This window comes from Falco peregrinus, chromosome 4 (genome assembly GCF_023634155.1).
Source record: "Falco peregrinus isolate bFalPer1 chromosome 4, bFalPer1.pri, whole genome shotgun sequence".
Lineage (NCBI taxonomy): Eukaryota > Metazoa > Chordata > Aves > Falconiformes > Falconidae > Falco > Falco peregrinus.
The window spans coordinates 97423678-97449831 of NC_073724.1; the positions used below are offsets into that span (position 1 = coordinate 97423678).

At 38.5% G+C, this 26154-nt stretch overlaps 1 protein-coding gene across 1 annotated transcript; it reads left to right on the forward strand.

The window, feature by feature from the left end:
• On the forward strand, positions 1-24972 carry N4BP2L2 (NEDD4 binding protein 2 like 2). Its single transcript, XM_055802461.1, is given in 7 exon segments — positions 1-83; positions 2615-3700; positions 3702-4063; positions 14404-14528; positions 17340-17428; positions 17795-17871; positions 22329-24972. Coding segments are annotated over 6 exon segments (1938 nt in total). The 5' UTR covers positions 1-83; the 3' UTR covers positions 22528-24972.
• The last annotated feature ends 1182 nt before the right edge of the window (positions 24973-26154 follow it).

A 26154-nucleotide genomic window follows, 5' to 3' on the forward strand; every position in this document is an offset into this window, starting at 1 on the left:
CCTCCCTGCCCCCCCCGCCCCGGCCGCCGGCTGTGCGCCGCTCGCCGAGGCGGCGGGAGACGGGCGGGCGCCTCTGCTTTGAGGTTGGTGTCCTCACCCGCGTGTGGCTGCGGCTTCTGTTCAATGGGGCCGGGAAGGCGCTCCTCCCCGACGCCGCTACCGGCGTGTGGCGAGAGGGGGGCGTGGGCGAGTGCTCGGCTCGCCGCGTCCGGGCGGAGAGGGGAGCAGCGCCGGAGCGGTGGCGTTAACGTGCGGGAGCCGGCTGCGGAGGTTGTGGCGGCCTCGGCGCCGGCCCGGGGGAGCCGTGCGTGTATGAGGCGGGCGGCGGGGGTGCCTTGCGCTGCGGGGCGGGGGGGGGCGGCTGGCACACTGCCGGGAGCCGGGGCTGGTGGCCCTGGGGCCCCGGCTGCCAGCGGCGGCAGCGCCAGCGTCCCCCGGCCTTGAGACGCGGCCTGGCGCCGGCCGAGGGACGCTGGCCGACGTGCTTTGTCGCCTCCGGGCCCTGAAGGAGGTGGTCGCGCAAGCAAAGCCAGTCAGTTCCTCCATCTGTAAGTTCTGCCACGTACGCCACCTTTTTCCATTTGGGAATTTATTGTAGAGGTGGAGCTTATGGCCTTGAGTTACTTGATGGAGTCTTCTGGATGTTTGGCAGGTTAGTTAAAGTACTAATTTAGTGTCGTTGCAGGAGCCGGCCTGCTGAATCACATAGGCGAACGCAGGCCCAATGTTTACAAGCCATTCTTTATAGAAATGTGACAGACCTATGCCTATCACATTCAAGAGGCCAGGCTGTGCCATAAATTGCACTTTCTCAGGACATAGTTGCTCTGTCCTCCCCAACAGTGCAGGTCGAGATGTTTTCATGTGCAATTTTGCTGTCCGAAAAGACAGCCAGAGAAAGTCCGGATTAGCAAGAAAGCATATTCCTGTGTGGAACAGTCACAGAGCAATGTCTTCCATCATTAGAGTTGTTGTCATACAGCAAGTGCTCACATGCTCTGTGTTTTCATTCCACATCAGAATATGGGCTCTGCTTAAACACCATCCCAGAAGACAGGTGAGGACATAGGAGCTTATAAAGCAACTTTTTTTTTTCCCCAATCCTGTTTTTGAGCAGGAGTAACATTTTTTGATAAATGGAGGATACAGTCCACAATTCATACCGTGTTGTGCTTGCTTTCAAATTTACAGAAAGGAGGAACTGAGAAGCTGGGGGTATGCATAAAATGCATACATCTTGAGGGGAGGGGAGACCATAGTACCCCCAATGTTCTACCAGGTTCTGAGGAAGAGGGAAAGTTGCATGGCTGTGTTTCTCCCCCCTCTGACATTAGTGCTTTTTCCAAGTAGTGAAGTCAAACGCAAACACTAAATTTGCTTTGGTTTAGACATTTTGAGACTAGGGATGGCAGGATTCTCTTCCTTTGGATAATAGGTGAGAAAGTGCCCAGAGTAACACCTTTCCTTGCCAGTTTTGCAAGTGAACATGAGATGATAAATGTTACTTGGAAATCTTCCCTTAATACTACCTGCATATCCTTCTCAGATAAAGGAAAAAACCTCTTGTTTCTTGTCCAGAATGAAGAGCATGTGATGTTTTGTTAATATTTATTCCTGGAAAGCTGATATGTTCACAGAGAGCAGTGGAATAAACTCTGTAGTAGGAAGAATACTTTTTTCCTTGTTTGGTACTGCATTTGCTTTGGGCGGCGTGGGGCAGTTTGAGTAAACTACTTGACATTTGATTTATAATAATATTACTGTTCCTTTTTATGGCATTCTGACTAGACTTCTGGAATACAAAGGAAAATCCAAGTAATTCTAACTAATAGATGGATAATGGCATGACTGGGTGTCATGGTGGTCAGTGGCATCTCACTTTGTTTTTAATTGCTGTTGTGTTTCTGAATCTTTCCGGAATTTATTGGCTCACTCTTAGAGTACAATCTGTTTGGGGCAGGCATTGCTTTTTTTGTGTGTGTTTTTAGAAAACATAAACCCAAATGGTCTTGGTCCCTAAAAAAAAGTCTTTGGTTGTTCCAAAACCAGAATATAATAACAGATTGCAGATTTAATTTTAAATCTTATTTGACTAGAGTACTAAATTATAAATGCTATCCAGCATCTGTTTGATTGTTAAATGAATTAGTTGGACTCAGTTTGTGTCACAGAAAATCATCCTCATGATTGAAGTATTTGCGGTTTTGTTGGTCATATTAGCAGTGATGTCAGGCATCAGTTTGTACATTGGAAATTGGCACATGTTTATCTTTTAAGAGATTTATAACACTTGGCAGATTAGCATAGGTCAGTAGAGAACAGGCTGATGTAATTAATTTTTCAAATATTTGCATTTAAAAGTTATTTAAGGTTTATCATAAAATGCAGCTGCTAGATTGGTACAGCACTACTGTTCTTTGCTAAAGTTGTGTGATAATGTGGCAGTTTTGTTTAAATGGTACTTCCAGTAGGTGATGTCTGCTTTTCTTCTGGTTGAGTTCATTTTAGTTGTGACCATGGAGGGTCTGAGGATGTATATCATACGTCTGAATAACTTATGGTTTTTTACACTTTAAAAATGTGTGTGCTGTTAATTATTATTCTTTTTTCTAAGATGCTTCAGGCTGAAAGTAGAATAAGGCTCTTGGAGTGTCAGGATGAAATCACAATTGAACCATGTTCTAAAAAAATGAAGTCAACAGAAGAAGCTTACGAGGAACTCTCTGATGATGATGATATCCAAGCTATTCAGGAGGAAGTGGATGCTGAGAGAACATTAAATGATTTGATACCAGCGTATGCTTCAGATAACCAAGGGCAACAGGAAATGCAGAAGCAAGAGGAAACACTTACTGGTGTCTTGGGAACGCTGAATGAAGTGCTCCCTGAAAATAATCTAGTGCTTAGTCAGCCAGTTGATTCAGAAATTGTGCAGAATGTAAATCCTCCATTTGTATCAATAAATGGCACTACAGTTGAAGAAAAGAAAGGCACTTTTATTACAAATCATGCTGGTGAGGCTAATATTAAAAATACCAGTATATCATTCTCAATAAATAGAAATGCATCAGATGAAGAGTTTTTTACAAGCAAAGAATTTATTGGACCTATTTACAAACCTGCCGAATGTAACGAACGGGATGAATCTGGCAGTCGCAATGAATGTAAAAGCAGTGAGGGAGATCAGAATGAATTGTGTGAAAACAGAGCTAAAGGAATGGAGGCAAAGAAGATGCAGACTGTTTCTTCCGCTGTAAAAGAAATAGATGATGAACTGGACCAGTTCTATAAAGAGATTAATCAGCTGGAAAATGAAAGTTTAGATACTGTTTTTCAGGAAGAAAAAACTGAAACTTCTCAGGAACAATGCTCTCCATATAACTGTAGTCAAATCTCACAAGAGGATTATCACTGCATGTTGTTGGGCAGCTCACAAACATTTTATGAGAATGGAGAGCGTTTCTTTGGGGAACAGAACAGTCAGAAAACAAGCAATGAGCAGCAGTTTGTCATGGAAGGAGGTGGCTGGAAAACTGAAAATACCTTTAATGGACAAGCAGAATCTAAATATTGGAACTACTCAGTGCCTGAATTCAGACCTGCTTGGCAGTCAACAGTCTCTTTCGTCATACCTCAGGGACCTCTTGCTCCTAGATTCAACTATCAGTCACGTTTTCAGATACTTAATTCCCCACCACAAAAAAAAAAACGTTCTCCCTTCTCAGAATGGTGAACTTTTGTACAAGAATGATCATGGTTGCCATGGAGCTACTGATATCAACAGTCATGGTCCATTGCTTGATCAAAGTAGCAACTATGCTGGTCATACTGATATCCATACTACTCAGGTCTTCATAAATGGAACTAATGACCAGAATGGACTCCAAAATAATGGTTTCTGTGAAACCAGCGAAAAGTGTTGGAAGGATCCAAAAGCTGACAATACAGAAGGAATGCACAGCTTTTCTTCCTTGTGGTTACCTGAAGAAAGATTCAGTTGTTCACAGAAATTACTCCTGGTCTTAAGAGGCCTACCTGGTTCAGGGAAATCAACTCTTTCTCGGTAAGTGAAGATGTAAAGCTGGAAAAGCTTATTCAAATAAAAGTTTTTAATAATTAAAAAATTAATTTTTAAACAGTTGGCAAACTTTGGTATTTGTAAATTAGGCTGTTAAAATGCAGTAATTTGTCCACATAAAGTAAAAATTACAGTAAGTATTAAAATTATATGCTTGGGGTTTTTGTCTCCTTTAGAGTTTTGATGAACAGGAGCTGTTTTGTGTTAAATTTAAAATGTTCTGTATTCATTAAATTGCATAATATTTTATTCTGGAACTTCCAGGTGTGCTAGTGTTTGATGGTCTGCCTTTTTTTTTTTTAAATTTTTAGATTTCTTCATTCAAAAAGCCTTCTGTCAAATGTAACAACATTAATTTGACTGAACCAGAAGTACTTTTTCATGCCCATGCAAAAGTATTCTAAGACCATTAGAATAATTTTGCTACGCTGAAAATGCTGTTTTCAGTGTGCTGATGAAAGTCAGTTTGGTCCCATTTTTTTCATACTATGGTCTGTCAACTTCTCTGTTTATTTGTGAACAACACGGAAGAAAAATATTATTTTTCCTTAAAAATATACTTGCTGAAGTCTGACAGGGTTAAAAGCAGGTACCACCTCCAACTTGGATTTTCTGGTTTTTTTCTTTTTTTTTTTTTTTGGCCTAGTTTAAAAAGCACTTAAATTGACATAGAGCACAGATGCTATCTGTATTGGGTGAAAAGAGGCTTCTTTTGCATAGCAAAAAAACCCCCAAACAAGTTACTATATCATTACTTACTGATTGAGCTTCATCCAGAAAATGTACATCACAAATGGGTTGTCTTCGTGGTTATTTTCTGTTGTATACTGAGTCTATGACATAGACACAGTGATCATGTTCATTGTCTTTTGTATAAAGGAGTAATCTTGCTGTTTATGGGGCTTTTTTCCTGATATTTAGGAGGTCATGATCTCCATGTCATAGAAAAATACCTATTAGAAATTTCTAGCTTACATGTTTGTAGACTTCAACTATATTGTTTTCTAGTTACTGATTGCTTTATTTTGCAAGCCTGCATTTTTGAAGCTACATGTGCCTGTGTGGGCATTATTACAATAATCTCTTTACTATATGAAAGCAAAATATAAAATGTAAAATACAACCCTTTGTAAAAAATGAAGCCTCATTCAGTGCAGTAAATGGATAATATTCAGTGTGAAGATATCAAATATTTTCTTTTTCCATGTTTGGTGTACTGAATTGTCTCTGAATCTTTATCCTAATATACTACTCATGCTAACCAAAAGATTCTGTATCTTCAGGTTTTTATGAACACATATTCATGCTTTTTTCATCTCTCACTAGTGAGATCAATTACTAATTTTATTTAACAGATGGGGAAGTGGGCACTATGAGATCAAGGTCAAGAATAGTCACCAAATTTGGGTGCAGAATTTGAACTGCATGGGACTTGTTTTGCAGTGTATTCAGTTATACGCAGTTTCATATGTTCAGTGTTTGGTTGCAATTGCTAATTCCCATGAAATAATGTCTCAGGGGCTTAGGTACCTGGGTGAAAAACAATCCCAGAATTAATGGCTGCCTATGGGGAAAATATATGCATTATTAATTAAGTCTTATTCTTAATAAAGTTGAATATGTTTTTTTGTGTAACATCATAGAATTCTGTGGTGTCGACTAGGACAGCAAATAGTCTTCTGATGTCGTATCAGTACCCACGGGCATCTTTGCAGGCTTGGCATCTTTACCACCTGCAGACATACTTCTACCACTCGTGCTAGCAAAATGACCCTGTCTCAGCCAGTGGTACTATCTCATTCCCAGCTTCATTGTACCAATTTCTGCCTTGAGCTTCACTCTTTGTCTTCTCCCGATTTCCTAGATCTGCTGCCAGTACCAAGTTGCTTGTTCCAGTCTTTATATCACTATGCTTCTGATGTCCTTCCTATTTTAGGCCAATGTTGGTCCTTCTCTTGCTGCTCTTATGTTGGGAAAAATTTCTCCCATACAATGCAGTGCTGGTATTGAATCAGCTTCCTGCCACTGTCAGAGTGCTGTTCAGGAGTGGGTTTGGTGAAGTGAGAATCTTTGCATATTCTGCTCAACGTTGAACAAAAATGAGTACTTTACACTATTATTTTCTGTGCACATGGCATTTTAAAGTCCTACGGCTTGGGCAGATTTACTGAAAATTTTTGTAGGAAAAACATACGCACGCACTTTGCTGGATTTCACCACTTCAGTCCAAAGCTTCTCAGAGAAAAGCTTGGAATAACAAAACATGATAAAAATGCTGTGTTTCTTCCTTGGTTTTGAAAGTGGTTGACCATTTATTTAGAAATTTTCTAAAACAATTTGGCCAAACAGATACCTAGCAATGATATCTTTAGCCCAAGTAACAAAAGTCTGCTAGAATTACAAGTAGATAATAACATGATCTTATAATGCTGGAAAAAGATTACAAGGAAACAGACTTGGATTTTTAGCATATTTTGCTAATGAATTTGGCAGCAATTGCAACTTTTCATTCCTCCATAAGTATCTGAACATGACTTTGAATAGAAAGGAGCTTAATGAGGTTGAAAGAACAAATATTGGTGTCATGTAAGAAGTACATTTCAAATGAAGTCCATTGTCAGGAATATTTAGGCAGTTGGCTTTATCTGGGGCCATTCTTCCTAAGAGCTTGATCTTTTGAAGGGCAGAGTTAGTTAGCATTTATAGCTGAATGTAGAAACAATTGTGTGCTGTTGTTTCTAACAATTTCTTTAAACAGTGTTACAAGCAATGCTTTTAGAGTAGCATTTACCAGCTTAGTAATACTACAGATCCTGGTGAAAACCTAGCTATGGTTTCTGCTCTGCCAAAAGGCAGTACCAGAAGGCATGTGATGACCCAGATGGAGCTCCCAGGTAAACATGCAGCTGTCCAGGTCACGGGCTGCAGGAAGTGCCTGAGCCTGTCACTGCTACTGAAGGGCAGCAAAGGTAGCACTTGTGTGAGGTGTGACCAGGGGGACGATCTGCTCAGCCTGGTGGCAGAGCTGGAAGGGGAAGTAGAAACGCTAAGGAGATCTGGCAATGTGAGAGGGAGATAGACTGGTGGAGCCGTGCTCTACCGTTGCTGAGACAAGTGCACCAGATGGACACCTCAAAGAAGTGGAGGATCCCATACCCTCTCACCACAAGGCAGAAGGAGGGCACCTAAGAAATGAGGAGGAATGGAAACAGGTCCCTGCTTGGGGCAGCAGGCAAATTGCCTCCTGGTCTAATTCACCTTCCCAGGCTCCTCCTGTATAGTAAGTATGAGGCTCTACATCAGGGGTCCTCAAACTACAGCCCGTGGGCCGGATACGGCCCCCAGGGTCCTCAATCCAGCCCCTGGTATTTACAGCCCCCCCCACCGGGTGTTGGGGGGGAAACCAAGCAGCCGCAGATGACTGCCTGCCACTTCATCTGCGCGCCGGCCCCCTGGTTAAAAAGTTTGAGGACCCCTGCTCTAGAGCCTGAGGGCCAAGAGAATTATGGTGTGGAGGAAGGCTCATCCAGGTTGGAGGAGTTACCCAGGGCGAGTCAATCAACCCAATGCATCATGACCAGCTCTGCTAAGAAAAGAAGAAAGGTGGTTGTAATCAGTGACTCCACTCTTAAAGGAACAGAGGGCCTGATATGCCAACTGAACCCAGCCCATAGGGAAGTCTGCTGCCTCCCTGGGGCCCAGGTAAGGGGTGTTACTAGAAAACTCCCTTGTCTGGTATGGCCTTCTGATTATTATCCATTCCTGGTTTTCAAAGTGGGCAATGATGAAGTCCAAACAACAAGAAGTCTGACAGCAATCGAGAGACCTCAGGGCCTTGGGGTGGCTGGTTGAGGGGTCAGGAGCACAGGTAGTGTTTTGTTCTCTTCTGTCAGTTGCAGGGAATGACGGGGCATGTAAGTGGAAGGTCACACAGATCAATACCTGGCTCTGGGCCTGGTGTCAACAGCTGAATCTTGTTTTCTTTTATCATGGGTCAGTTTACGTGGTATCAGGCCTGCTGGCAACCTGTCTCTGGCTGAACAGAGGAGTTTGGCTGGAACTCAGGAAAATAAGAATATATTAGTGCCTGTGGAAGAAGGGGCAGGCAACTCAGGAGGTCTAAAGGATGTCACAAGGTTATGCGATTAGATAGATTAGAAAGACAAAAGCCCGGCTAGAAATCATGCTGGCCACTGCTGTTAAAGATGAGGTTTTATGTATTTAAAAATATGTTTTTACAAATACTTCAGCCAAGGAGAATGTCTGTCCTTTATTGGAGGGGTGAGGGGGGAACGTTATCAGAAAAGATGAGGAAAAGGCTGAGATACTTAATGCTTTCTTTGCCTCAGTCTTTAATAGCAAGACCAGTTTTTCTCAGGGTACTCAGCCCCCTGAGCTGGAAGACAGAGACAAGGAGCAAAGTGAAGTCCCCGTAGGAAAAAATGGTCAGTGACCTGCTGCTTAACTTGGATATGCATAAGTCATTGGGGCCAGATGAGATCCACCCAAGGGTACTGAGGGAGCTGTTGGAAGTGCTCACCAAACCACTTTTCAATCATCTGTCAACAGTCCTGGCTAACTGGGGAGGTCCCAGAAGGCTGGAGGTTGGCCAGTGTGATGCCCATCTACAAGAAGGGCAGAAAGGAGGTTCCAGGGAACAGTAAACCTGTCAGCCTGATCTCAGTGCTGGGGAAGGTTATGGAGCAGGTCATCTTGAGTGCCATCACATGGCATGTACAGGACAACCAGGGCATCAGGCCCAGCCAACACAGGTTTATGAAAGGCAGGTCCTGCTTGACAAACTTGATTTCCTTCTGTGACAAGGTGACCTGCCTAGTAGATGAGGAAAAGTCTGTGGATGTTTACCCAGACTTTAGTAAAGCTTTGAGACCCTTTCCCACAGCATTCTCCTGGAGAAACTGGCTGCTTATGGTGTGGATGGGTGTACCCTGCATTGGGTTAGAAGCTGGCTGGCCGAGCCCAAAGAGTGGTGGTGAATGGAGTTAACATCCAGCTGATGGCTGGTCACAAGTGGTGTTCCTCAGGGCTCAGTTTTGGGACCAGTCCTGTTTAATATCTTTATCAATGATCTAGACAAGAGGATCGAGTGCACCCTCAGAAAGCTGGCAGATGACACCAAGTTGGGGGACAGTGATCTGCTGGAGGGCAGGAAGGCTCTGCAGAGAGACCTGGGCAGGCTGGATCAATGAGCTGAGTCCAGTTGTATGAGGTTCAGCAAGGCTCGGTGCTGGGTCCTGCACTTGGGGCACAACAACCCCATGCAGTGCTACAGGCTTAGGGAAGAGTGGCTGGAAAGCTGCCGGGAGGGAAAGGTCCTCGAGGTGTTGGTTGACAGCCAGCAGTGTGCCCAGGTGGCCAAGAAAGCCAACAGCATCCTCGCTTGTGTCCGAAATAGTGTGGCCAGCAGGACAGGGGAGGCAGTTGTCCCCCTGTACTCAGCACTGGTGACGCCACACCTCTAATCTGGTGTTCAGTTTGGGCCTGTCATTTCAGGAGGGATGTAGAGATGCTGGAGCGTGTCCAGGGAAGGGCAACGGGGATGGGGAAGGGGCTGGAGCACGAGTCTGTTGAGGAGCAGCTGAGGGAGCTGGGGCTGTTTAATCTGGAGAGGAAGAGACTCAGGGGGGACCTTATTGGTCTCTACAGCTACACAGGGAGGGTGTAGGCATGTGGGGTCCATCTCTTCTCCCAGATAACAAGTGACAGGACAGAGGAAACAGCCTTAAGTTATTTAGATTGGATATTAGGAAAAAATTATTCGCTGAAATAGTGGTCAAGCATTGGAACAGGCTGCCCTGGGAGGTGGTGGAATCACCATCCCTGGAGGTGTTTAAAAAACATGTAGATATGATGCTTAGCGACATGGTTTAGCGATGGACTTGGAAGTTCTGGGTTAGCAGTTGGACTTGGTGATCTTAAAGGTCTTTTACAACCTAAATGATCCTATGATTTTAAAATTATATTTAGCTGTTGTCTTATTTTTCCTCATCTGTGATGTTAGCTGTTTTAAATAGGTGAATTATTAGATTCTAAGAGATCTTCTGTATCATAAAATCATCTGTCAATGTAGGCTAACCAGGATGAAGGTTGATGGACCATTCTATTTTTGAAGAAAAATCAGGGTAGGATTCATCTGTGTGTGCATGCATGCACATGTGCACTGGAAAAAAATGTGTATTGCTTTTTGACTAGTTAAAATAAGAGTTTTGGTTCAAGATGAGTTCTGTATGTTGAGCTGGTATCTTCTATTAGATCAGATAGCGTGTCTGGAAAAAGTGGGTGAGCTGGTTTAATTTCCCTGTCCTACTACGTTCAAAGGTGGGTGTTCAATTGTAGGGAAGGTTTAGGGTGAAAAAGCTGCATTACAGCAGTTGGATAATACTGCTACTCATTTTCCAGCATGTATAGACATGAATGCTGACTGGTCTGTAATTTGACTCTCTTATTAGAAACGTATTTATCTTAGCTTTTCTGTTTCTCCATCTCTCAAAAGTGGGCTGTCATCTGTTTGTGGGTTTCGATAGTAATGCCTTGTTTGCATAGATGTGCTTTCTGTTGTTTGTTTCCTAGTTGATGATCCTGGGATAAATTTTATTTCCAAATTTATTTGCAAGTTAGAAGTTGTGAGTTATTCTATATAATGTCAACTAGTATCTTTGTGTTTTAAATTTTACAAGTTTAAATACTGTGAATTCTGAAAGAGGTGGTTGTCAGGCTTGGAATATGTTATGTTTTATGATTTAATTTCACAATTTAGAAATGGGCTATGATCATTGTTGCAATAATTGAAGTTTCACATCTTAAACTCATTACTTTGTGATAGCTTGTGTGTTGTCTATAGAGTAAAGGTTCAGTTACTCAGGCCTTTTTGGTAGTCATTTTGCCTTCCCAAATTCTGTACTTTTAAGATTATTCTTGCAAATATAGTTTACTAGATTAAGTCTGTTATATCAGTTATATAGGTTTATAAATAAGTTATTGTGTATTCTGAACTTCAAGGAATAATAACAAAATATTTCAAGAATAAATGTTATTTATGGGTTTGCAAGACTCCCAAACCGTTGTCATTGCGTGTCTTAATTGTGTTAATGATGTTTGGAAGATGCAACAGAAGAGTTTGAGTAAGTGAATTATTCTCCAGAACACTGAGCAAACAGAGTAAGTTCCTAGAAATAAAAATGAAAATGAATGCCCTATTAGTCTTGTTTCATCAGTTCATACATAATCCTACAGAAACCTGATGGTCAGGCTCCTAGAAGCTGTAGGGGCGTGTCTATCTACTCAGCTAGTAGAAGAATCCCACTTCCTATTTGCTATCCCTTTTATTAAGGCAGATGGTCCTTACTCTTTAAGTTGTGTGTACATGTATTTGGCAATCAAAAAGTGAGTGTGGAAGATGGATCCAGTTTTTCTAGCATTATTAATTGCAAAATGTAGCATGCTATAAATAAATAAGAAAATTGGGCCGTGTGTGAAATCACAGCCAAGTAGCTTCATATAAATTCCTGTTAAGTATTTTATACCAGAGAGAAGTAGAGATGAAAAAATGCTGTTGCGTGTGATGTATGATTTACTGGTGCCATTTTATCTGCATAGAACAAAAATAGGCTTTGGATCTGTGATCTCCTAAACCAGTGTAATACACATCCTATTAAAAAGCATAGGCTCTAACAAAAATAATTGTTGAACAATGTCCAAAAAAAGAGTCTGTACTTCTGGTGTATCATGCTTTGTTTTCTGACATAGCAGTGCTATTTGTCCTGAGGTAACCTTGGTACTCTGGAAAAGAGAGAAAGAGCAAGGAGGAAAAAACCAGCCTGTACACAGCTTTGATCATGTTACTTGACAGTTGCATTATTAGTAGTTTCTTCTGGTCCTCAGTAATCTGAATTTTGTTGTTACAGATCTCTCTATTTTAAAAGCAAAAATAACCGACAGCATAGTTGTGGAACAACAAAGGTGTAGGAATGTAAGTTAATATGTAATACAGTGTCCCACCTCAGCTCCCGCATACTGCTAGTGCAGTTTGGTTCTTGTAGCCTTTGGGTACATTGTCTATTTCTGAGCTGGAATAGTTGCCTAAATTTCCATAGGAGTGATACCTGAGTGTTGCAATGGGCTATAAATACTCTGTGGCACTACCTGGCTGTTTTCTATTTTCAGGTTTAGATATACTATAGAAAACATAAATAGTCAAGGAGGTTTTGTCACCACATTTATTCTGTAGATCAGACTTTAAATAGAATTGTACTGTTATCTCAGTTTTACAAGGTTTTCCTTTAATCTTCCAATTTCCAAGGGCTTTCTGAAAATAAAGTTTACATTTGGCACAATGGGGATTGCTCATTGGAATGGATTAATGTGAATTTGATTTGACAAAGATTCTGATGTTATTGATAAATCAGCAGTTAATTGTTCCCTGCAACTTTGCTATAATCAGTTTCTCAGACTCACATGTATTTCTTGGCATGCCCGGGCAACACTTAAGATGAATTTTAGTTAAATCCAAGAGGCACTTCTATGATTCTTCTAAAAGTTTTGTCTTTGTTTAATGACAATGGAAATACAGCATTCTAGAAAAGCTTAATGGATTTTTGTAGTAGTCCTACATCACCCATTACAATAACTTCTGGAATTAATAAACATATTATTGGTAATCTAAAATATTACAATATAGAATAAAAAAAAGCATGTAGACAGTGAACATTGCAACTGTGTCCCTCTGAGTTCCCCTTTTTATGCTCATTGGCTTCCCCACCGTGTCTCTTCTTTGTTTCCCAGAGCATACTTAAATTTCTCCCATGATCTTCAGTGTTAGCTGTGCAAGAAGCAGAATGTAATGCAACTTATTCTGACCTACAAATGAAGTAAACTTCTAACAAATAAAATCTATGTTGCTTGGAAATGGCAGGCCTAAAAGACTAGGTTAATGTAGGATGTGTTGCAATTTTTTTCTCTTTTTTAATCTTTACGGATTCTAATTTGAATCTCTGCATTTTATCCATTTGTTTACAAATTTGTTTTGCTTTCATTTGTATGTTTCCCCCCCATAAAAATCCATACTATTTTTGAGACAATATTTTGTCAGGTTTTCTTGAAATTGGTCTATATGTCCAGAAGTCACCATGGAATGGCATTGCCTTAGGAAATCAAGCTAAAACACTCGGTCAAGTGGTTTAAGTGATTCAGGAAGTGATTGTTTTTACTCCTGATTTGAAGTAATAAATTCAGGCATAGTAAAATGAATGGCTTTCTGATCACCCTGTTAGCCCTAAAGTATGAATGATATGGAAAAACAGTGTAATTCCCTGACAAACTGAGATATGGAAAGTTTTTATTCTTATATCTTAATTTTCTTGTCATCTATTAGACTGAAACTGCAGTTCTACAAGGTGTGGTAACCTGTGTAGCAGCTTACTGCTGTGTAACTAGGAGAGGTCTCCACTGATAGCTGCTTATGATGTATCACCTTTTGGGGCCTCTTCTTAAATAGGCTCAACTGCTAAAGCTTCAAAGAATTAACCCGGGGGAGGGTGAAGAAGGACAGAAACTGATTGCTTTTTTCTGGGTTGTGAATTCCAGTGGTTTATAGATCCAGTGAATGCCAGAATTGATGAGAAAACAGAGGCAAGTAGGACTGTGTCATCAGGATTGCAGAAGACATTGAGCTGGAACAGAAGAGTATAGGATCTTGAAGGAATATGGATGCACTTCTGTAGTCCTGATTTTCAGTAGTAGGATAATCTTCAAAGTTTATTGTGATCTTTTAATTTTCCCTGAAAATTAGGAAATTGCTGTAAACATCTGTAGTTTTCTCTTGCTGTTCCTGTTCAACCCACACTGTATGTGCAGGCAGCATGGGCAAAGGTCAGAGGAGGGCATGCTGAGAGTTTGAGGTGCAGAAAAAGGATTTAATAATCCAGTTAATTTCTCAGTTGCATCCAGATTTCTTATGATCAGATTGGTTTCTAGAGATAATTCCAAATGATAATTGATATGGATAATGTTAGTAAATATATTCAGTTATTATGGGGTACTTAGAACTTATAGCAATATAACCATTAATTAGATGGGTACAAGCATGTCTTGGGGGGTGGAGGAGAAGAAACAACAAATACAGAAATAGTAGAGAGGAGGAAAATATATTGCTTTAATTTGGATTTGAGTGTACTTTTATAAACCTGTTTGAAGTTCAGAAATAGGGCACAATTAAATTTATTTTAGCTATATTCTTTTATCTGTGTCTTTTTTTCTATCCAAAAAATAAAAATTAAAATATTTTTGCATTTTCCTTTGTTTAACAGTGTTCTGCTTGGTCAAAGTCGTGATGGCATTGTATTCAGCACTGATGATTATTTTCGTCAAAAAGATGGATATACATATAATGCTGCTCAGCTTGGTGATGCCCATGACTGGAACCAGAAGAGAGGTTTGAATGCATAAGAGGAATCCTATTAAATTATTCCGATTAAATTATGCTTATATTTAGAAAATAGAAGTGTAATGGGCATGTGTGTCAATAGTCTATATGAAAAGGAGTGTGTGTATATATGTTAGTATAGGCTATATAGAAGTATATATTTAAAATAATTTTACATTTTAATTGATGTAGATGTGTACATTAAATTTTGAAGCTGATTTGTTACATTTGATACTACTATCTTGATGACAGAATTGAACCTTTTTAATGCCCGCAACAGCAGAGTATCCTATTTTTTCCAGTATCTTTCCTGATCTGAGGTTCATCCAGAGTTTATGGAAGAGTTTTTCTGAGGAAGATTTTAGTTCACCTGTGTGAATTAACAGCTTTAATAAGTCATCTTTCTTAATACCTATAAATGTCCAGAGGTTGGGGTTTAACTGGTAAGGAAGTAGAAAACTGCTACAGAAAGGGCAAGAATTTGCTACCCTTCTAACCCTAGGTATCTAAGAACCTCATTATCTGTTTGTTTAACTCTAAGGAGCGGACAAACTGAACATCTCCATTGCCTGTGTATGCAGAATACTCTGTGCTGCAGTGTCTCAAGCAGATGCTTCCTTACTGTCTAGAGGACTACTGCTTTGCATCAAAAGATACAGAGAGCCAAGGAGAAAAAAACCCAAACAGATCTCCCCTCCTCACCCTAATCAAAATTTATGATACATCAGGGAACGTTTCTGTATGAACAGTGAAGGAACTTCTTAGAGCGATCATTAGAATACCATTTATAAAGAGCACTTTTGAGGTTGGAATGCAGCAGTAACAAATACTTTGAATGAGGTTCCCAGCAAGAACCTAAGGAACAGAAGAATTGATAAAGTAGTATTGAATAGATGAGAGGGCTTAACACTTCACAATTACAAGACCACCAAACAGTTCTCACCTGATAATGGCTTCTGGCTGTTTCTGTGAAATTCTTGATGTGTTTGTGGCTGACATTGCTAGTACTGCTTAGAACAAACAAAAAAAAATTTCTTGGCTTCAACGTGTAGCATCAGAAAATTGATATTTTTTTTAAATGGAATTCATTTTCACAATGCTTCTGTAAAATAGATAAGGAATTATTGTTATGTTTTTACCGATTAACTGATGCACAAAGAAGCTGAGGAATAGATTTTATAAAAGCCTTACTTTCAATTGTCAGATGCTTTAGAGTAGTTGTAGGAGGAACTGAAGAATCTTCTTCATGAATCTGATAATCATAACTTTGACATCTGCTTCTCCATCTGGTTTAGTTTCAGGCTGCAAAAAGAACCTCATTTATTGATTCATGCACAAAGTAGTTCTTTTCTAAAAATACAAAAATTGTGTCCCTTTCTGCAAAGAATGGCAGAGGTTTTGCTTTCAAAGTAAAAAGGTGAAGGAAGTTAAAACAATGAAAATTAAGGTAGCCCATTTGTCCCAAAAGTGGGATGCTCAAATACCCTCTGTGGCTACTCTCCTCTGCAGGAGTTCCTTCTGAACTTCTGGTTAATAGTAGCTGAACTTCTGGTAAGAATATCTTAACTGTTGTCCCAGTTTGTATAAAATGGAGGTGGGTATCAAGCCTGGTAAGGGTGTAGAACCTGAGTTTTTCCACTTCCTTGGGTAAGTCTCCTGCGTAGCATTATGTAGAAGCTGAATGTCATAATCATGCTCTCTGCATATGCTCAAAAAAATGGTTGTGCAGTGTTGTTTTTTTCAGGCACAAATCCTAGTAATGTGGGCTAGGAGTCCTCTGACAATGTTTTCTGGATGAACTGTGTAAGGGATTTAGAAGAATGCCCGATCTCAAGATCAGAGTTAGCTTTAGGCATAAGATAGATGCTTAATTGATTTATCAAGACTAAAGCAGTCTTGGGCTTGTGAGGAGATACCATGTTAGGCATTGGTAATATTAAAATGTTTTCTGTGCTGTGGAGCTGATGAATCTCAGGTAGCCCAGAGATTTGCATGTTTTATCCCCTAAACTCCTCCAACCAATCTCAGTTCTGCACTGTAATCTCTAGGGTTCTTCTGCTGCGTAAGAAGCAGTATACTTCTGCTGGTTCAAAGTTAAAAGCATGCTACTGCGTAAGTGTCCTGCCAAACAAATTGCATCATGACTGTGTTCTGCCTGTCTTTCTATGAATAAAGATGTGAATTTGGATATGCCTTCTTACTGCTTGCTGGTTTATAGAACTCAGAAGCAGTTTATTATTCCTCAAGCTTCTGCCCTCTTTTGGATTTGGTAGAAATTGGCCAATGAGTTCAAACATTATTCAAGTGGAGACAGCATGGTTGTAATTTTTTTTTTTAATGGAGCTCAGAAATATTTCAGAGGTGTGATGTCTTTTTGTGAAGATTGCCTGTTTCTTAGTATTTTGTTGGAGAAGAACTGCAACACCTGACCACAGGTCTCAGTTCTACATGCCCCATGTGTAATGCAGCAGAGCTGGTAAAGCTGGAACCATGATACGGTTTCATACCAGGATCTCCATACTCAGCAGGCCACAGGCTTTAGGCAGTTTGCTTTGACTTCTACACTTCCCGTTTACCACCTCTTTGCATCAATTCACCACCACCTATTTTTTATGCCCTTCACTTAATTTTTCTTACCTTCTTGCTTCTACTACTTTCCATTCCTGTTTCTACCTTTCAGTGCTTTTATTCCTTCTTTTAGAACAGGGTGTTTCAGTCAGAGTAGATTAGTGCAAAAAACATCTGGAACACCTTATTTACATTTAATGTTTTATTTGAGTTACATAGTTGTTTATTAACTTGCACTATTTTTCATTGCAGCAAAGCAAGCAATGGAGCAGGGAAAATCTCCAGTTATAATAGACAACACAAATACTCAAGCCTGGGAAATGAAGCCATATGTGGAAGCGGTAGGTTTTGTTGTGTGATTATATCATTTGTTACAACTTTTCAGACTTACCTTCACGTGTGATAAGTTGGTCTGTTTTGTTGAGAAATATTTTCCTTACTCAAGTTCCTAGAAGGAGACTGCTTATTGATACGATCAGTAATTGGCATGGCTATAGCTCAGACCAGTTTAAGGACTGACTTCATCTAATCTGCTTAGCCTGGAATGAAAGCTAAGACTGGTTGGGACTAAGTGAAACTCAGCATGCTACCACTGCAGTTAACTACATCTTTAACTACATCTGTTTATTATACTGGTCTAGAAACTTTTTGTTACATTTTATGTAATAATGATACACATCCTACATATTTTTCTTTGCTTGCTGCAGGCTCTAGAAAAGGGATACAGAGTGGAGTTCCATGAGCCAGATACTTGGTGGAAGTTTGATCCTGAAGAATTAGAAAAGTAAGGTTTATATTACAGAAAACATTGTACTTTTTATATATAGACAGATAAACAGGTGCACATAAATATATATTTAGTACATTATATTTTATTCAGTATCGTATTTTTAAATACTTAACTGCTAGTATAAAATACATTTTATTTAAACAGGCATTTTGAGATATACCTTTAAATGGAAGTGTTGTGGAGCAACCAAGACAAATAAATAGAGGTCCTCTTCTGTTGGCCCAAAAAGTTGATATTAAAACTTTGTTGGATGTGAGTAGAGAAATGATTGACCCCTGTAAGAATCGCTGCTATTGTAATAATTATTCTGAGAAATTTGTTGCTGCAAAATGCTGACATCGAGAAATAGGTAGAAGACGAATAGAAAGTACACATTTTGTAAGGAGTGCATCAGTGTAAGTGCATTCTTTCGTCTACTTTTATACGTGTTCCAGTGTCAAAGAACAACAGCCCATTACTAATCAGCAAAAGTTAAAAAGAAAGCTCAGATTTTATATCGTTCTATTGCAAGATTTTGTGAAATTGTCCCCAGTCTTCAAAGGATCTGACTTAAGGGTACTGTTGGACATGTTGGGATGTTAGAGTGCCTGGGAAGCTGCTTATTAATCCTGGTTAATGTCTCTTTTGTCTCAGATATGTCTGCTTTAGGAATCTAGGAGGTATCAAACCGTCTTAGGGATATTTCATTGCTTGAAATGTAATGTAATATTTTCATGGTTGATCACTAAGAGTTCTTTTACTGATTGTCATTTTATATGATTCCAACTGACTTGGCTTGTAATTGTTTCAGCTTTGTAAAGTAGCCCCTACAACGCACAAAGTATGTGTGTATAATACTTACATTACTGACTTGGACTTTATTGTGTTTATAAATCTTTTAAAGCTTTCATCTTTTGCTCCTAAGGTACCACCAACTTACTTTTATAGATGGAGTCCTCTCTCTGTAGAATGAATTCTAGTAAGTTTTTCTAGTTTGGGGTGCAGCACAGCTCAGTTAGGAAACTGTCTTAGTAATTAGACACTACTAAGATGTTCAGTGTAAGATTTTCCGTATATGAGACAGACTTGTTTTCCAGGAAAATTCACTTTTTTTCCCCTGTTATCTGTTAAGAAGGTGTGAAAATGTGAAGTGTTGTTATCATTGAATTTATTTGTCTAGTCATTAATTGTAGGAATAAAGTTTATATCTTTCCCAAAACCAAAGGAAACCCTTGAACTGTGAAGTGATGCTGTCGGTTCTTAGGAGCTTCCTAGAAATGCTTTAGCAGCTCCAGTTACTTCGAATATTTGAATAGAGGCCCCTTGTCTTAGAAACTTTATTTGTTGAGAGTTTAGAAAGGGTGGTGATGTGAGGTTTCATTTTGGTTTTCAGTTCCTTGGGGAGAGCACTCAATTTTTTAAGAATTTGGGGGTTTATTTTGGTTGGGTTTTTCTTCCATATTTTTGTATTTGGGTAATAGATCACTACAGAGATTTTTTTGTAGTTTTGGGATTCCCTTTAGGAAATTTGAGCTCAACATTTTGTGTGGTGTTTGAGAAATCTGTGAAAAGGCTCTCTAGGTCAACACTGGGTGGATTCTTGATGTGAAGAATGTGACGGATGTTTTACCATTTACCAATGGAATGAGTGTCAGTGTCTTTTCTTTCCAGTTTGCCTATGAGGTACAAATTATCTTTAGAGTCACTCATGAGTGACTTTTGCTTTTAGTTTTGTTTTGTGCACATAACTTTTGTGAAAACATCGTGACTCAACAGGCACGTCTTGCTGTAGTGCTCAAAACTTCTTGCATAGCCTTTATCATAGAATCATAGAATTATTTAGGTTGGAAAAGACCTTTGCCTCCTATCACTCAAAAGTCATCAAAGTCAACTGTTAGACCTTTATATAAAGGATCTTTGATACAATTTTTAGGAAATCTTGAAAACTGCAGGTGAAAGAACAAAAGAGTGGTAAAATCACTGGTAGAAGAGAGATAATTTTTTTATTGTTATTTTCTTTTTTAAGTGTCTAATCAGTTCTGGATGAAAAAATTAACCTCTCATGTTTGCATGCTTTCTGAGAAGCTGGTCAGTTGAGAGCTAGAACTTTTCTTTTAAAAAACGTACATTTTATTCAGGCTTTTGGGGAATAACAGATGTCTTGTATATAATCTGTATTTTGGGACAGATGATAATTTCTTTAAAAGTTGCCGTGTAGCTTCACGCAGGCATGAAACAAACACGTTTAATATAATCCTTTTTCCTTCAGTATGATCATAAAACTGCAATTTGGTATTGACTTCATTAAATTCCTGCTGATTCTTTTAAGGAGTCACGTCTAGGCAGAATTACTTTGCCAGTGTATTGGTATGTAAGATTCTTCTAGTGCAGAAGCATTTAATAGTGACAGGACTTCGCTTTTATCAATAGATTCTGTGTTCCTCCAAGCAAAAACCATCTTCCAAAGCATAATTGTCTGTTAGGACCTTTTGCTGGTACATCTGTATTGGTTAAGGGTGGATGGCTTTATGCTCTTACAGCATAGCCAAGCCTCCACAGGATGAAAGAAGACATACCTGAAGAGGAGTTCCCCATATTAAATGACACTATAGAGCAGATTTGTTTCCTTTTTAAAATTAATTTCTTCGTTTGATGTGATTTTGCTGTTGCTGATTCTATTATCCTGCCTTGTTCTTCAAGGAAAAGTACTTGCTCATTTATGAAGTGATTCTGCACAAGTCCATTCAGTTGTGGATGATTGTGCACTTTATGCCCAGAGCACTTGAGCTGTAGTCTTTTTCTAGGAGTACTAAGATATGGAAAAAAATTAATAATTTTGTGCTTCCACTGTTCGGCATAAAAGGACTTAGACTCCCTCTTCCATTTTTTTTTTCTTTTGTGAGAGTTCAGTGCTTTATAGAATCCTCATATTTCTAGGGGCTTGGCTTTTTTCTCTACCATTAACCTAGTTCATATTTGTTAATAAAATCAAAACTGTTAAAACTTGTGAACTTTTAAGTGCAACATGCAGCTTCTCCTGGATTTCTTTAGCACAATGTGGAAATTAGTAGCATTTAAATGTTGAGCCGCTTGTGATGATCGCTCTGGCTTTTTATGTTGTCTCAGGGAAGAGTATCTGTGACAGAAATAGTCTACTTAGGCTTTTTCTTCCCAGACAGGTAGCTGATAAAATACACCTTAAGGAGCCAGCATAATTCTGACTACTTCTGAGATCACCAGTTCTTCCATTCTGAATGTGAAACTAGTGTGCTTCTCACAGTATGCTTTGACTTTGAACCCTTATCAACTTGACACATACTTCTTGTTTGTGCTTCTTATTACAACACCCTGGGGAAGGGTGAGAGGGGGATCAATCTTTTAAAATCTTTCTGTATATGGTATCCTCTTTCCAGTATAGCCTGTTTGTTCCCAGTATTGATTTCTCCTTCACAGAACTGAGCAAGTTGGTAAGGAGGCCCGTGCCTTTTCTGTCCCTGGCAGAAAGTGCAAAGATGCAGGCATATATTCCCTGTTGGTATAACGTGGAAATAATTCAGCTTGGACAAAGGTTTCTTGGTGATAAGAATATATTGGGTTATGATAAATGCTTGTCTACACTATCAGAACATTTTGCTTATGTTTTGTATCTGTTCTTTTAGGTTCAGTTCTGTTACACTGCTAGCAATTCTCTGACAGTTTGTGCATGAGTTTCATGGTTTTCTTTTTGGCAGAGACAGAAATTTTCTGCTAACATTGATTTTAAGATCCTATTCTATAGATACTAAAGACTCTGGATACATTCTAATAATGTCTAACGTCTCAGGTTATTAATAGGCCAAGTTCTCACTGAAAGTAGCCTTTCACTAAACACTGCAAGAACAGGACAACACTTCTGACCTCTCCTCCCTTACATGTGTTTCAGTACATTTCCAAATTTACAGCAATTAAGAGCTAGAAGGTAAAGGTATTGTGAACATGCTGTTCTGGTTCAAAAATTAAATTGGTCCTTATTTTATGTAGAGATTTATTGATGAGAAAATATTCTGTCATTAAGTCTTGAAACCATGTAGTTTCATTTTTTATGCTAGTTTGAACATTGTGTTCATAAGTAGTACTCTGTAATATCATTCATCCCTCTACTCATTAGGTAGTACGCTATGTAAAATCTATTGAGCAAAGTCCTTCTAGGGTTATTTAGGTACATAGTCCTCCTGAATAACATCACATTTCTGTACAAGGAAGAATGACTGTATTGTTCTCCGTTCTTTAATATATGCAGTAGTGAATTGTTAGAGTAAGTCTTAACACTTAAGTTGAATACTAAGAGAATGAAGTTATATCTGAAATTTAACTTTTATTACACTATGAAGAGCAAGATGGAAAATTGTGAAATTAGAAGGTTTTTTCTTTTTCTTGAAGACTGTAAACATATAAGCATACCAGACAATTTATTTAAATTTTTATTTTTGTAGGAGGAATAAACATGGGGTCACTCGTGAGAAGATTGCTCAGATGTTGGAACGATATGAATATCAAATATCCATACCTATTGTCATGAATTCAATGGTACCTCCCCACAAAAACACTCAAAGGCCACCTCTGCAGCGAAGACATAGGTGGGGAGGCAATACAGACTCATGGAATTCTTTCAATATTTCCAGTAGCCGATAACACAGTTGCAGTCAGTTAATAAAAGTCCGTTACTTGCCCTTCTAAAACATCATCATCTCCAATAAAGTAGTGGATCTTCCGTGTTTTAAATAGGCCTATTTCAAGACCATTTTCTTCTGGAGCTTGTTCCTTTAATGGACTTGCATGTAAATAAAATTGTACATTAAATGTTTTTTAAAACTATATTTGTTACAGTTGTAATAACTTCGATTTCAGTAAAATATTTAATAGAGTATGACATATAGCAGAGTCTGCCTTCATAAACTGAAGACAATGATGTGTCATATATCAAGTAACTGTTGAGCAGTTTTTTTTAAAGAGGTCATATTAGATATCTTTTAAAAGTGAATCAAAGCCCCAGAAGAAGAGGTTATTTATGTAATAACCAATTTTAATGATTGTCATTTAGTCTTCTTCTAGGAGATTTTTTGGAAAACACTTATGTCCTGGATTGTTCTTTTGGTCTATTTGGCATGTATTGCCAATTGGCAAAATTTTGGCATGTATTTTCTGGTTTCAGTTGTGGTGGTTGAGTTTTTCTTCTGTCTCAAAAGCTCATCTGGCAGCTGAAGCAGCATTCTGCCAGTATAGTATTCACCAGCCTTAAACTGTGCAACCTGAATTAATTTTTTTTGTGTTTGTTCTCTGTGGTAGTATATAAACACCACCTTTCTTGTGCTGACTAAAAAAGCCTAAATTTTATTACTAAAACACAAAAAATTCACAGCTCTGTTTTTAAGTCAATTTCTTTCATTTACAATAAAAATGAAGTATTAAAGCATTAGGTTGACAAGTCCCAGTCCACAGTTGGGATGTGTCAATTCAGTATAAATAGTGGATATAATTCTGTAAAACCATATTGCATTTCTGATTTTGGCACAGCCAATGTAATCTGTTTAGTACATAACAAAGAATGAGCCAACATGGAGATTGACTAATTTACTGCCCTTTTTATCTTAAAAAATTATGAATGTGTAAGTTTTCACTATGCTTGTTTTCTAACAGCTTGCTGTATTAATAAAATACATTTGTCTTCAGTGTTGGTCTAGTAGTTCAGTGCAACAGTTTTTACTGTTTTCAAGCTTGTAGGATTTTGTACAAATGAGCATTATTACTAACCTGCCAGCTGAAACAACCTGTCTTCAGTTCTAACTACATCTGATTTCCTTATACACTGAATGATTAAATCCTGAATAGGAACTTTTGTCAAGAACACGAGTAAGTAGCTAAAAGAATTTTTATGCTTTTCTGTTACTAATTTTGTGGAACAGTTGCCAGCATAATTTTTTTTACTTCTAGACAACTTTTGAATAGGCGCAAAAAATGTCTTCACCTTTAAAGTCTGAATACCATGAAAGCTGAAAATCTAGGTATATGATGAAATAGCTTTCCGTAGTTTTCTACACCTATTGTGCAAATCTAAATGTGTATGATTCAATGTATATCTGCAGTAATATTTTCATCAGAGATTGGTGACTATAAAAATTGAAGTGTGCAGTTTCACATTTTACAGTAATTGTTTTAATTATTTGAAAAATAATTTAGAATACTTCATCAGTGCATGGATTGTTAATATATTGAATTACATATATATATATATATAAAAGCTCTTCAACTATATTAATTGTCGTCCCTCGTCTGTTATTCATACCAGTTATGTTACTGTATTTTAGTTGTTGTGGTTATCTTTGTCCGTGTCTCAAAAGAATCATGGAAATCATTGTAAACAGTCAGTAAGTACTTCAGTTATCCTGAAGTTTTTGTATTTAAACATGAAAGCATATTTCAAGTGGGAGGAAGATAAAGAGGTTTTAGAAAGACTAATTTTATTTATGTTACTTTAAGCCATAATCATGTGGTAAAATTTATTGAGGCTTTATGTTATATTCACACAGTGTGCTAAGGTATGACAAAAAAGAGCTGATTATTGAAAATGGATATTATGATATCTTTTGGTACCTTCTGCCTTCAGTTTTTAAAGTAAATGGATTTTTTAGCAGTTTTTAACTGATATTTAAGTTTTCTTTAACTGAAGTTTGTATTTAAATAGATGTGAATTCATAGTATTTTAAAATGGTGCAGCATTTTTTGTGTTACCTTTTTCATAAATTATTGTTGGGTGGTAAGTGTTTTTGATAGGCAAAACACGTTGATCGATAATAGGCTTGCAGTTTGCAAAAGACACATAAGAAAGGAATGCTTTGCAACTTGGCACTGTATCAAACATTACTTGTAAACTACCTAATCTATAAAGCTGTATTCCAGGGTAAGTGCAATGACATGGTGCATGAAAACACAATGAAATTACTGTCGGTATAACAGATTTTTGTTTCATAATACATTCATATGTCATGAGGATATGATAGTCATGGTCATACATGTATCTCCGAAATTGCTTTTATACTACAATATTTATATGTAAAAATAATAAAAAGGTGATGTGAAGTACATGTTGCAGGTACTTAATTTCTCCTGCTCCCTCACAAACAAGGAAAATTACTTATTTTGTCAAAAAGTATCTACAAGAAATGTGAGAACTTGCTGATCAATTAGACTGGAAGTCTTAAAATTTTAATGTCTGGCATAGTTTTAATGCAGTATCTTGTTGATGATAATGTACCTAGAATGAAGGTTTCCTGTTGTTTTAGATTTTTAGTAAATTGCTGGTTCATCATTCATGAAATGATAGTGTCAGCATTTTTTTTTTTACTGTAACTAATGCATAGTACCTTAATGTTATAATTTCAGATTCTAAGTATCTGCTGCATACTTCAAACTAGTGAGATGTTTGGTAAGTAAATTAAAACAGAATAGTTATGATAGCTGTAGTTTTAACATCTTACTCTTCTAAGCATGGAATTTAAATGAGAATTAATTTGCAGAACATATATAATTCCATTCATACAGTTTACCAGTTAGCATCAGCTATGTAGGATTACGTGTTGTTATAGAAGAAAACAGTTCTGGTTTTACTGTTTCATCTAAATTGCTGTTTCTTGTTTGATTAGTTTAGTTCTTGAGGTATCAAGTGTCTTCATCAGCCTTGTCCTTGACAGGTGATTTAATGTTCTTATTTTTCTTTTGTTTGGAGAAGAAAAAAACCCCTAAACAACCTGAAAAAACAACAAAACAAAATAAAACGACCCCAAACCCCACAAATCCAAACCCTGGAAGACTTATGTGCTGGTTTTGGCTGGGATAGAGTTAATTTTCTCCACAGTAGCTAGCATGGGCCTGTGTTTTGGATTTGTGCTGAAAACACTGTCGATAACACTGGGATGGTTTAGTTCCCGCTGAGCAGCGCTTACACAGCACCAAGGCCTTTTCTGCCTCTCACGCTGCCCCACCAGTGAGTGGGCTGGGGGTGCACAAGAGGTTGGGAGGGGACACAGCTGGGACAGCTGATCCAAACTAGCCAAAGGGATATTCCATACCATGTGACATGCTCAGCATATGAAGCTGGGGGAAGAAGGAAGGAGGGGACATTTGGAGTGATGGCGTTTGTCTTCCCAAGTAACTGTTATGCGTGATGGAGCCCGGCTTTCCGGGGAATGGCTGAACACCTGCCTGCCAATGGGAAGTAATGAATGGATTCCTTGCTTTGCTTTGCTTGCATGCACGGCTTTT